The sequence below is a fragment of the Styela clava genome, chromosome 5, assembly GCF_964204865.1.
Source record: "Styela clava chromosome 5, kaStyClav1.hap1.2, whole genome shotgun sequence".
In the NCBI taxonomy this organism is placed as follows: Eukaryota; Metazoa; Chordata; class Ascidiacea; order Stolidobranchia; family Styelidae; genus Styela; species Styela clava.
The window spans coordinates 7,744,983-7,758,889 of record NC_135254.1 but is presented as its reverse complement, the minus strand read 5'-3'; the positions used below and the strand labels follow the sequence as shown (position 1 = coordinate 7,758,889).

At 35.2% G+C, this 13,907-nt stretch overlaps 1 protein-coding gene and 1 long non-coding RNA gene across 2 annotated transcripts; one reads left to right on the top strand and one right to left on the bottom strand.

Annotated features, from left to right (window-relative positions):
- Positions 1-402: 402 nt before the first annotated feature.
- Positions 403-2,355, top strand: LOC144422984 (uncharacterized). Its single transcript, XR_013475510.1, has 3 exons — positions 403-729; positions 1,201-1,269; positions 1,358-2,355. It is a non-coding gene; the product is annotated as an uncharacterized LOC144422984 (long non-coding RNA).
- Positions 2,356-13,249: 10,894 nt separating this feature from the next.
- LOC120344434 (uncharacterized) lies at positions 13,250-13,621 on the bottom strand. The gene has a single exon (XM_078112711.1). The coding sequence runs from the start codon at positions 13,619-13,621 to the stop codon at positions 13,250-13,252; it is 372 nt and encodes a 123-aa protein (XP_077968837.1).
- Positions 13,622-13,907: the final 286 nt, after the last annotated feature.

Genomic DNA, 13,907 nt, shown 5'->3' with positions numbered 1-13,907 from the left:
TTAGTGTTTTCGTGCCCAGCGTCGCCTGGTACCGTACTTAACCGAACGAGAGGCCAAGGTTCGCCATATAGGATAGGATTTACATATTTATCCCGGGGAGAGGAAAGCCGATAAGACGGCTTATCCATATGGCGAACCACGGCCTCTCGTCCGGTTACCATTCCAAGTCGGGTATGGAATTAGATTTACTGTATTGTTTGTTTTCGGAAGCATGGACTTGGTGGTGGAGGAAGCCGTACGTTACGTGAACCACCCAACGACGGCGAGGAGTCCAGCAATCCTCTCGCACATAACCATCCCTGCATGGGATTCGAACCTGCGAACCCACGCAGAGTAGTTAGAGGTGCGGTGGCGAGCGTATTCCTAACGCTTAGCCCGTTGAGCCACACCGCCGCGCCTAATTAAGATGTCTTCGCATATTTGCTTTTTGCACAAATATAGGCTGCATATACTATCTATACTGTATAAGATTCTTTTCCAGTGATAGTTGTATATTAGCTGCACAACGTTGGACCAATGACATTAAACAACATGATGCGCAACTACGGCATTTTTGGCCGAAGATCGTATCCGATAGCACGCTCCAATGCACATATTTGACGAGACGAAAACGAGCGGATGTGTGCTGCTTTCAAGGCATAGCACGAATGGTGTTCGTGCCGGCTTTGACAGTTGTTGTCGATTTTAATGATATTTTGGAAAGTTGAGGTAAAAAGAAATCGGAAAAAGGTAAGGTAAATACTATCGTTGTATATCACACCCGGGCACCGCACTGTTAAGTACATGTGGGAAAGCCAGCTTTTGTCAAATACTACGAAGTTATTAATTCAGTACGGTACGTAGTTGCCCATTTGCCGAAATTGCATATTTACTTACCCCTTATGTTTCAAATAGTTCATGCACCTCCATTTAGATTTTTTTTTAATCAGTGAGGATTGAATCAAAGGGTTAACAAGTTCACCTAACATTTCCCTCATACCGGTCTATATTGTATAGTCTGATCCCTCAAGTATATGGAGCCACGAATGCTTGTAATTTTCTGACTAAATTCCTTTATTAGTTGGTTTATATACCAAATTCAGTAAAACATTTTTTACATTAAACATGAGATAATGGATTTATTAGCTTTTCCATTCTAAATCATATAGACTGCTTCATTTATTCTTGACGAAAATTAATAAATCTCCTCTCTTTCTTTAGATGTGAATGTGGACAAACCTGTCTAAGCATTGTGAGACTCCTGCAGCACAAGAGGCAATAGCAAAAATAGTAAGTATATCAATCAAGAAATAAAGCCGACATAAAGCAAAAGTTTCAACTAATTGTCTAATCTCAATTTCCTATTATTTATTCACAGGACAACTATAGCAGAAGGGGAGATATCAGAAGTCTGGCGACATATCAGTGACCGAGTGATTCCAAGAAATATAATTAATTAGAGTACTCCATAAATGTTTGCAATAGAAGAACAACCTATAGAGGCATGCAAAGACATTTGACCCTCCGGTAGAGTTGTGTATGGCCCCCACATCCTGCAGGGCTTAAGGAAAATAACAAAAAATTCTAAAGCGTGAGATTGCATAAGCGGTCCTATTTGTAAAAAGTCACAAAACACGCCAGACATACTTAAAACAGCTTTGGAAAATGAGGATTACGGCTAACTCACTACACCTGTGTTATATTTGGTTCATCAACTTTTGGTAGTACTATAGAAGAAATTCAGGAAAGGGTATAATCATGATTCATGATAAAATACTGTTATATATATTTTGGACAACTTCAATCTAGACCGGGGATGTCAAACTCGTGGCCCCAGAGAACTTCCAGTGCGGCCCTCGAACGCTTAGCAATAATTGTAATAGTATTTTGGAAGTTTTTTTTATATCTAAATGTAATAGATTTTTCAAACCTTTTAAAGTGAAATTGATTATTCACACAGAAAACAATTTACTGAAAGTAGTTCTGGAAAATTAATTTTTTTTTGTTCACATTTTGACCCAATTAAGAATACACATCAAGCTAGCAAAAGAATACTTGAATAAAACACTTGAGTGATTAAATTAAACGCAAAGTACATGAAGAAGGTGGCGTTTTCAAAGAAAATGAGAGTTGCAATATTTTTGCATTTCACAAATTTCTGAAGCACATTGTTTAATTTGGCATATTTCCATCAATACAATGAAAAAACACAATAAGCTCAGCAGTCAATATGACAAATTCGAAGACCAACTTAGAACAGAAAATTTCCATGTGTTCGTATATTAATATAATTATACAACGACTTAGTTACTAAAAATCAATATCAATAATAATTCAAACAATCCTACGCCACGCAATGTGGTGCGAAATGTCTTGTCGAAAAAATATGTCATGTGTTTTTTTACTGATCTATACATGAAATTATAAAAATAACTTTTTTGCATTACTGGAATTATTTTTCGCAAAGATCCAGATTAGCCCATGATCATGTGACCTCGTTAGTTAGAGTTGGTACTATAAAATCATTTCAGCCTGGCCTTAGTATGCTGGTGACACAAAAAAGATACCAAACGTCAGGACAAATGTAATTAAAAAAACATTGAGTTTATACTGTAGTATTTTTGTTAATTTTAGGTCAAAATCGTTGCTATCATAAAGATAACTAATTCAGCCACTCGAATTATATTGGCCTTCACAAAGCAATGGAGGCAAAATTGAGAGTTCATGAGCTATGAACTTTTGTTCTTTTCTTTGTCTTGAACTTTTCATACTCCACAACCGCTATTAATTTTTTTTTAATTTTAAATACCATGTGATGGTCATACATATCTTCAACTTGTATTTTCTGATGATGTGTTATCTCAATGTGTCAAACTATTAATTAGTGTGCATATTTTGCTTCCAAATGACATAAATGTATTGTCTTGTTTATTACCTCAGCTTGGAGTATTGACAAGAAAGAGGTGCCAGTAAATTACGTAATTTTTTTTTTAACTCTTTGGTATAATCAGAATTGACAATTATTAGGAATTATAAACAGCCAACAACCAATGAGAATTATATGCGAAATCCCTCAGAATAAATTTGTCTTCTAAAATCGAAGGAAGGCAAAACATATAGGTAGTTTCCATTCACACAAATCTTTCAAGAAGACTTGCTCGAGACAAACTAAATGAGCATGGTCAGGTGATCGGTAAGGCTGCAAGTTGAATGCAGGGCATACAAGATAATATTAATTAGTGGGCTATGAGCTGAATTCCTAAATTTAAACAAACCTATCTACGAGGCATTATGTACCCAGCAATGTTACCTACGATTAACTGAATATGTAATATGTCTAATTAATTCACCTACAAAAGCAAGTTCGATAGGTGCAAACTTTGTGTCACAGCACCGCTAGTAGAAGTAAAAACAGTTTTGCTGTCCTGTATGACACCCTCTTTAAATGAAATTTTAATGTTTAAGCGCAAACATTAAAATTACTAACTTTGAAATTTGTTATTATCTGCAAAATGTTCCACACAAATCTTTCCGCTATCGCGTTTGTAATCTTCTCTGATAAAAACGTCTATGATGTCCAGAATTGCTCTTTACAGCTTGTCTGCCATTCCAGCTTTCCAAGTGAGTAAAACTTCTTAGATATAGAGATTATTCTCTTTCGTTACAGTCGCAAAAAGGCAGGTACTACACGTAAAGAAGACGCCGAGTAGCAAAAGCGAGCTGAAAACGGTCGCGAAAGGCGACGAGAAATATGTGCATTGGAGCGTTTCATGGAATACAATCTTTCGCTTGTAGTCTTACGGAGTGACGTCAGAGTTGCCTATCATGTTGTTTAATGTCATTGGTTGGACTGAAAACCCTGGTATATATTTTCATTTTTTTGTGTTGGTGTTACAGATCGCAAAACTACGGTGCTCTAGTTGTGTACGTTCTATATTATAATATTGCCCATACTTAGTTATATAGATACAGTATATACTTATCCATATCAAATATATATAACCAAATAGTACAACTATTTAAATGACCCTCGCATTAAAATTTTTGACTCCAAACACAGTACTGCGGAATTTGTTTGTTCATGTCAAATTCAAACTGCTCGCTCTGTACAGGAGGAAGGTCAGGTGCAGGCGTTTCAACCTTTAAGCTTCTGCTAGTACAGTGAATTTCAGCAAGTACTGAACGGTAACACGCAGATATGCACGCATATAACGGCAGATACATACCATAATCGTGTTGAGGTACGGTACCGTATGCTGGAATGTTTGCATGATACCGGCACCGGTTCCGCGTACTTTGCGCGACTTCATTATACTGTATTTTCACCAATATTGAGGGCGACCAGACGCTCATAAAAGAGGGGTGTCTGATCATCGGTAAAATGCGTTTCTCTGAAACGAGACAATACCGGTACCGGTATTGCTCGATATATACCGGTACCGGTATACCGTAAAAGCAGGTAACTTCGGATGATTTCACTATATTATGAACAATTTCTCCGCCGTTTATTGTTCAATTGAAGCCAAACTTGGAATATAATACATTGAAGCCTTTCTCCTCGCGATAAACTCGGTTTCATATCAATCAATACTTTTTTTCATTCAAATTATTGACTTTATTTGCCTGCCGATCTGTATTCCAAATGTTTATAACTTCGGATGGCCACTTTTCGCTTTGCGTCACTTCGTCGTGAGAGAGAAATGTCTGCGTGATCAGTGACGCGTGATAACGTCGCTGCGTAGAACTTACGACGCCGTGATTCGTTTTGCGTGTCGCACACTGACGTTCATCTATGACGGCCGTTTTTGTGATTATTAATTCTTCCGGGTCGGCGGACATCAAAGTTTTATATATCTGGTGTACCCGTGTGTTTACATCGGCAACAGCTCTTGAAGACAAGAAGGACTGATTTCAAAACCCAAATTAATTTTGTTCTGATTTAATCTTACGTGTTGGCTTTGATCTTACTTATCACCGTTTGTATACTATTAATCGTTCGAGTTTAAAGCGAACGGTGATATTATTATCGTCGCCGAGATGGAGATATTTATTAAGACGATGATTGATGTTGTTATGCTTTGCACCCGCGATTGTGCGAATACTGAATTTTTATTTATAATAATGATTGAATAAATCGGCCGTTATGCATTTATACTTGTCATAAGGCTTTTGGTCCTGATAGCGGGTCGGACACTAATTATAACTATTTCCCTCAAGTTTTAACTTTTTTTTTGAACAAAACAATACCCCAACGGTTATTATAGCTAAAACCGTTACCGACTAATTCACAATTTTATCTGCGGAATTTGCGAACTCAGCACTTTACTCGACGATTTTGACAGTGTCGCGCCATAATTATTACCGCTAAATGCTTCAAAATACAACGCATGTAATAATTTTGCCCAGCCCTATTCCTGACGTTTCGCAAAACTAAACCATTTATCTCTTGACTATTCTTAATTTCATGAAAGTGCTATATCTTGCTATTATGATCGTTTCAATACGAAACAAAAATGAGACAACATGGGACAAATGAAAATAAAAAACGGACGAATAAAATAAGTCGTAAAGTAAAAATGGAAAGCAATTTTTAATACAAAATAAAAATGAAACGAATGAAAATAATAAAAAAGAAAAATGGATGATGAATTACGTTAGGTAGTAAAAGTAAAAAAAATGGAAGTGGACAACAATATGGAACAGTGTAGCTTGTGGCCGTGTTGATAATTCAGATATAATGTATTCACAGGCAGATAGACATGAAACGGATAAAAACGCCAAAAACCTCCAATCTCCTGCTGTGTGCACCTGTGCAGAGTTTCATGCTCACCTGTGCAACATTCTACTCTTAATATATTATCATCGCCGATCGTAAAACCTTGTCATTGTGATAGTATAGATACGCGTATCTGGCTGTTCATCAGCCTTACGTATCAACAACATCTATACGGTCGAAGAATGCCGAAATGTTAACACACAAATTTAATGTGCATTAATCCGATTCACAATAAATAAACAGCATATGACCGGGGCTATAATTAAGTTTTTGTAGGATTTGGTGACGAGGATCAGGTAGGAGTTTTCACTTTATATTTAACTACACGTGGCGCCACATAGTCTGGCGTTCAAATGTCGCAGCGAGTTACGCACGAGCTACGCAATGTGACGTCGGCCTTAAATGGAGCGAAATTGAATCACGTTGTTGACGTCACGTTCAGCGTAAGCACCGTAACGTCGATATTTTGACGAAATTTTTAAATCAAAATAATATATTTTACTTGAATCTCGTACGACATCTCGTGATCACTGTAATTTTCCTTGTACATTGTGTATGCCCTCTAGCGATTGACGGTCTTTTAGTGAAGTTAGCGTCGATAGAAGTCGCTATTTTAGCCGCTCAAAAGCGAGGTGTCAATTTTTGGCAAAAAGGTAATTTTTTGTGTCAAAAAATAAATCCTATTAGGCGACTGAATATGATAAGAGATTAAGATATATAAGGACTCTCTATAGAAACTGCCAGAAGCAGAATATGACGTAATTTAGTCGAGATATAAACGATTGAAAATTTCATCCGAAGTTATAAACCATCCGAAGTTACCTGCGTTTACGGTAGTGTGTCATACTTAGAGTTGTTCGAAAATGGTACCGGTACGGTTTTACAGTAATAGGCCTATACCGTACATTATCCTGCTAAAAAATCTGAAAGTACGGTAGGTACCGAACAGACTGACAGAAGTAGTTACCGGTAATTCTGTAAAAGTACTGTAATAACCGTGCTGGTACCGGTACTAGTACCATCACTTGAATACTCAGATACCGGTACCGTAGGTATTGTACAGAAAAGCACAATCTGAAAACGCCATCATTGAATTCCTCGGGGTAAAATAATCAGATTTACTGAAGAAAAAAAATTTGCTACCGTGGCATTCGAGAGATTTTAGCAAAAAACGGCAATTTTGGTCGCGTTAAGGCTGAGATTAATTTAGTTTATTATTCAGACAAGCATAGCGCGATATGACGCATCTGCCGTCGTGCCAGACGCCCCACGTTTGTGAGACACATAGTGTTTGTTTCATTGAATCAAATGAGGGGAAATTCTTGGATAGTGTGCCGTACTGAACTGAACTCTAGGCGACTAAAAATCAAATTCATACTGCAGTACTGTTATATCTACAAATCTAAAATCTGAAAATCGTTTTATGCCACCTCGACGGCCAAAAGCAACTATTAGTCTTTCAGAGCCTCAAATTGAACGTTCGGATGCCCCATGTCAGCATGTATTTGTCAGTTTGTGTATTTTTGTGGAAGTTAATATTAAACTCCCAAAGCAATTTAAAACAAAACTAGAGTTGTATGCCACCTTGTGGTCTGAAAAGTTTGTTTTATTTCTCGCCAATCTGAGCCCATTTTGACACCCATAACTAAAATTGTCATTTCTCTTCGTTCAAACATTCTAGAAACATCATTTAGCCTTCTTTGAAAAGCTGGCATCAAATAGATTCTGGCAACGGTCGATGAAATACGTGACGCGTCTCTCTCTCTTTCCATCGCGTTTGTATAAAACAAATTCAAAATTTTTTCGAGAAAAAGTTTTTTCAATTTGAGCTCTGTAGTAAACACATGAGAGAGAATGGAATGTATTATGTCTGATGTAAAGCGCATTATGTCACATTTCAAACGCGTGCAAAGTGGAATTCCTAAACTAAAGCTGGCGCGAGTTATTGAATTGAAAATCAGCGCTTGATAATTACACAGCTGGCTCGCTATGCGCGTAGTAAGCAAAACAGTCTGGTATTGTTTCTTTGTGTTTTGATTGCTAAAGGTTATGCTAAAGGTTGATCGCTTGCACTGTCAAAATACTTTTCTTGCCAAGTAAACACAAAGTAGTTGTGTATTTATAAATTATGACGCATTTGCACTCAAAAAAAAATAATCACACTATGATAAAATGACAAATATACATACAAACATATGAAATATGACCTTGTTATAGCAGCAAGAGTGATATAGGCGCAAATTTACGCATGATATGTCATCTCTATCGTCAAGGTAAAGATAAAAAAGCAATGACAAACTTGTCGCACAACCGTAACTTGAACAGGTGCGATTGTGAGGAAGCTCTGATCATGCATGGACCAAGGATAAACAAACACTACAACGCCGTTGTAATGGCGGACCACTCTGGAATACTTTAGACATCACAAAAACAATAAATTACATCTGTATACAGGTAATACTGTAATAGCAAATTGGAATTCAATTTTTTCCTTATTTTTCTCAATTGATATTTTGTAAAAGTGCGTGCTTTTTGTGACAGTTCTAAAATTTGCTATTAACTATATCAATTGAAGAAGAAACACCTTACGCGTAATACAGTACCCGTAAGGTGAATTTCTTCATTTGATATAGTTAATAGCAAATTAATTATTGTGCAAATTAGATAATATAAACTGATATAAAAAAGTTTGGCAATAATGCTGAATGATAATACTGTCAATTGATTACTTGTCCATTTGCAGTCCATAATTGGTCCTCTTTCTATTTGCACATCACCATTGGATTTCTCACAAAAAAAATAATCAGACTTATTGAAGGAAAAAAGATTTCACAGTAGCATTTCTGTGATTAAGAATATTTTTATTCCCTTTTCCATTTCGCCTACAAGCATACAATGATACTTCGCTAGTCTAATATAATTCGTTCCGGATTAGTGTTCGACTAACGATTTGTCCGAGTACTGGAACTCATTTTGTCATAAGAAACAATGGTAATTATTTTGATTCTTTCTTACGCAATACAAAATACCCAAAATATCAACAAACGTGTACCTAAACAACAATAATTATTTAAATATGTACAGTGTACATAATAAAGATAAAATTTTGTGTCAGTTCCTGTGTGTTGGAGAAAACTTTGTGGGTTCTGGGATTCGTTTTTCATGTGCGCTGACGTCATCAAAAATTGCACACCTTATAGCAGTTTCGCTTTCGCGCGAGGTACTTTTATTATTGTAAGGCTAAACGATAGGCTAGCCACATTCCGCATTTTTGTGAGGCTAGGCTAGATGTTTAAAGTTGTTTATATGCCCTACTGACAAAAAATGTTACACACCCCTGCTGTAACGGATTAACACTATGCAATAGCAGCTGTATCCTATCGGCAATCGCTAAACAGTATCTCAAATAAATTTCTTGTTATAGATTCAATCTTTTTATACTCTACATGTAGTGTAAGAAGGTAATTCATTTTCATCATCTTGTTGACTTGATTTTATAAATCAGTGTCAAATTTAGTCAGGAGTCAGGACTGAACAAAATATCGATTCATATGAATGTCCATCACTGTCCAAACATTGAAAATTAATTTATCTCAATTTCACCTCGACCTTGTATCAAAATTTCTTTGAATAGTCAACCTTGATTTATATGATTCAATTCATTGATCATCACCAACCATGACTAGGCACGATTCGTCATTCCTATCCTATTTGTCATCGTGGTGATTCCTCTCTCCTTTCTCTCGGAAAACACAAAGTTAGGGCATCATAATGTGATATGATTACGTATTACTAGAACTGTCGTCGTTAAAATTAATCAAACAGTTTCTGCAACTGTTTACTGGAACTTGCATGCATTTTGTGATTCTTTCCAAGGTCTTTTCTGTATCTCTTTTTTGCAAATAACTTTTTTCGTCATATTTCATTAGTCTCGAGCAATGAAATTAACATTATTCAAAGGTGGTTCCGGCTTCTGCTTTTTAAGTTTGACCACCAACATGTAATATATGCCCAAATGCAGTTTTGTGGAAGCGGGACTCAAAACTATGATATAAAGTTTTAAATATATAAATTTAACTTTTAACATAATATCATGAATTGAAATTTTAAAAATTTATGATCTGGAAACGATAGATTTTACTATTTGTATCATGTATCAGAATATTATAAATGTTGAAAAATAATTATAAGGTTAAAAACTGGAGTCACTAAAATTTCTGGTAGTTCCAACTTCATCTGACATATCTGGCTCCCCAGCCACAACAAATATAACTTATAAGGGCCATTCCAAGCAAAAGTTGAATTCCATCAATTTTTCAAAATGTGTAGTGAAAGTAATTTTTTTTCATTTTTGATATCAAATGACATTGGAAATTTATTGGACTGCATTCATTTCATCGAACAATTTAAAATTTCACCCAGGTTTTTGATGGTTTATAAAAAATTGCCTGAAATGTAGAAATTTTGGTATAATTGACATATTTTGTGATGATTCCTGACACAAAGTGTTTGATTGTGTGGTACAGTTATTCCATATGGAATTGACACACTGGATTTAAGTTAATAAAGTTTAAATGTTTGCAGTGCTGTAGGACATTTCTTCACCCATCTAACGATTTATTACCAGAATTTTGAGAGATGATAGAGGCCGCTATTCCGAAGTGGAAAAATGTCCTGTAGTGTCACGTCCTGTAGTGTCACATACAATATGCACATTATTGGCATGGATTTACAGTGTTACATTAAGTAACTTGAGCAACACATAGAGGGGTAGTTCAGCTACTGCACCAGAAAATACTATGGGCTCCTACTGTATCATCGCAAAAATTTACAGCACAACACAACGTACTGTTAGTGCATGGTGGATTTGCCGTCCTGTAGTGTCACGCTATATTTTACTATATTTTTTTATCTACTAAGTAAGTCTTGGGTGTAACTTTTGTGCAATTTTTTACATATTCAATAAAGCAACTGTTCGGACAATGAAACAAAACATGTAGCTGAAAATGTGAAAATATATTGCATCCAACAAAATGCAAAATTTCTGGAATTGTCCTGTAGTGTCACTTGGAATAGCCCATAACTAAATATTTAAGAGATCATCTATGAACCTTTGATACTTTGGCTCAATATAGCTTTTCAATTCGTTGAAAATATTACCTTGGAAGTTGGAATGTATTCTGCCGGTTTTGATGATCCCTGGTTTTGTGAAATGTCGATAAATGTTTTAGACATTCATATTTTATATATATGGCAGTGCTTAAAACATTTTTGTATGGCTAGAAAAAATTTTCATCATTCCGGAGTGAAATTGTGCAGTTAAATATCATCTATTGTGCTAATCTCTATGAATCCATATTCTGTAAGTAATTGTATGCAATTGTGTTTTCAGAAAGTCTCTATCGCAATGTAGAATGTTTTATAGACATTATTTACAATGCATAATAAAACTAGCAAAGTAAGTCTGTAAAAATGCTAGATAAAATATTTAATTGAAGAAGATTGTGAAGACATTGTATGAACTCAAAACTTTTTAAATTAAACCAAATGCAATTAATTGTGTATATTCAATCAATAGTAATGATCCCTGGTTTTGTGAAGTGTAGATAAATGTTTTAGACGTTTATATTTTATATACCGGTATATGACAGGGCTGTGATTTTTCTCTTTCAATTTTGTTTTTATAATCCATTATGCGTCAATTTTTTCACATTATTGCTTTATGTAAATGATTTAATATAAATGATAAAATGCTTTTTGTCTTTTCGCTGAATCATATGAAATCTTGTAGCCAGACAATGACTGATAATTCTAGATCAGGGGTCGGCAAACTTTTGTCGTTCGCGAGCCAAAATTGAAGGTTGCAAGTCATTGGCGGGCCGCACATATTTTTGAAACGTTAAAAACCGAGGGAATAGCCAATGAATCACATTTTGTCACACAGATTTCAGTTAAATTTCAAGCAGAACGAAGACTGATCATTTGAATATTTTCTGCGACATTTAACCATTTGCACTCAGCATCAACTTTTTTACGTTCTGTTGCCATTTGTCTAATCATAATCAATTTATTGGCTCATTAAACGAGTGATTATGTGATTGTAAATTATATTATACTTTTGCAACTTGCAAGTCATTGGCGGGCCGCACATATTTTTGAAACGTTAAAAACCGAGGGAATAGCCAATGAATCACATTTTGTCACACAGATTTCAGTTAAATTTCAAGCAGAATGAAGACTGATCATTTGAATATTTTCTGCGGCATTTAACCATTTGCACTCAGCATCAACTTTTTTACGTTCTGTTGCCATTTGTCTAATCATAATCAATTTATTGGCTCATTAAACGAGTGATTATGTGATTGTAAATTATATTATACTTTTGCAACTTGCAAGTCATTGGCGGGCCGCACATATTTTTGAAACGTTAAAAACCGAGGGAATAGCCAATGAATCACATTTTGTCACACAGATTTCAGTTAAATTTCAAGCAGCGCGAAGACTGATCATTTGAATATTTTCTGCGCCGTTAAACCATTTGCACTAAGCATCAACTTTTTTACGTTCTGTTGCATTTTGTCTATTCATAATCAATTTATAGGCTCATTAAACGAGTGATTGTGAATTATATACTTGTAAGGTTATAATATAATTTAGTGTCTCAAAACAAATTCTGTTACGTAAAGAATATAATCGTCATTACAGTTGTGTTGTTAATATAATTCAGTGAAGCTTCGTGGGCCGGATTATATTGTTCTGCGGGCCGGATCTGGCCCGCAGGCTGTAGTTTGCCTACCCCTGTTCTAGATGATTGGCTTTTTCGTATGGCTAAAAAGGAGTGAAATTGTTCAGTTAAATATTATGATATGTAAGTAACTGTATTCAATTGCATTTTCTGAAGTCTCTGTGTCAATGTAGAATGCTTTATATACATTACAATAAATAATGTAAACCTACCAGGATAAGTCTATAAAATGAAATATTTAAAAAAGTTTGAAGACACTGTATGGACTCAGCCATGTATTTAATCTGGATTTTCTAAAATACTTGGAATTAATTGTATGTATACAATCAAGATCAACTGGTAATGGCTGCTCTATTTGTTGCTAATCACTTGCTATGCCTTCATTTTAAAAATAATCCTTTTTTTATATATCACATTTTCTGTAGCTCATTTTTCTGCTAAAAACATGTTTGTTATAGTTCATTAATCTCGGACAACCTATCAAATTCGTTGAGTTGATTCATTCGTGAAGCTCAAGAGTTCTAATGCCTAAATAATTTCTTATTTTGATTCTTGGCAACCCCTCGCAACTGGTATTTTAAACTTATACTAAAAAATGTAGACAAAAAACCACAGTAAATTTGATTTAATAATAATTTCTGGAACGAAATAATTTCCTGTTTAATTTCACATTTGAATACAATAATTTTATGTCATATAATATTTTAAAACGATTAGAAACGACTCAGTGAACTCTCATTGTTCTATAATCAAAGTGTTTTCACAGCAAAAACCATTTTTTCATGAGGCTTGGGCATGTCTTTAAATATCTTGTTGCCAGTTACTGGGTCGATGTAATCCTCATAGGAAATTGATTTAATGAAGTCGAATCCAAGGTTTTTAAAGATTATCTGGGCATAATGATTTGTTGCAATAGCCGATAATTTCTCACAATTTTGACTTATTGCAATTTTTTGCATTCTTTTGCACATTTCAGCTGCAATACCATGTCCTGCATATTCATTTTTTACACATAAAATATACAAATGTAGAAACTTCAGAGTGCCTAGACATTCCTCCTTAGTTCCACCAATAAGTTGTTTCCTGACCGCTTCAGCTTGGCGTACATAAACTGGAATCATGCTTGCGTCTGAGTTCATTGATTTTTCTTCTTTTCCTCCAGTATAACCTACTGCTACCCCAATCAAACAGCTAGAATTGCTGTCAAATGCCCCAACAGAGGCCTTTGCTGATAAATATTTTATCAAGCGTGTGTTCAAATATTTTCTCAAAATCTCTTCAGTCATGCCCAACTTTATGCTTTCTGGCTCTTGTGTAATGTAGTCAGTTATAAGCAAACTCATGACATCATTGGAGTCATTTGAATCAAGAATCCTGTATGTAATGTTATTTGAAGACATTGTTGAA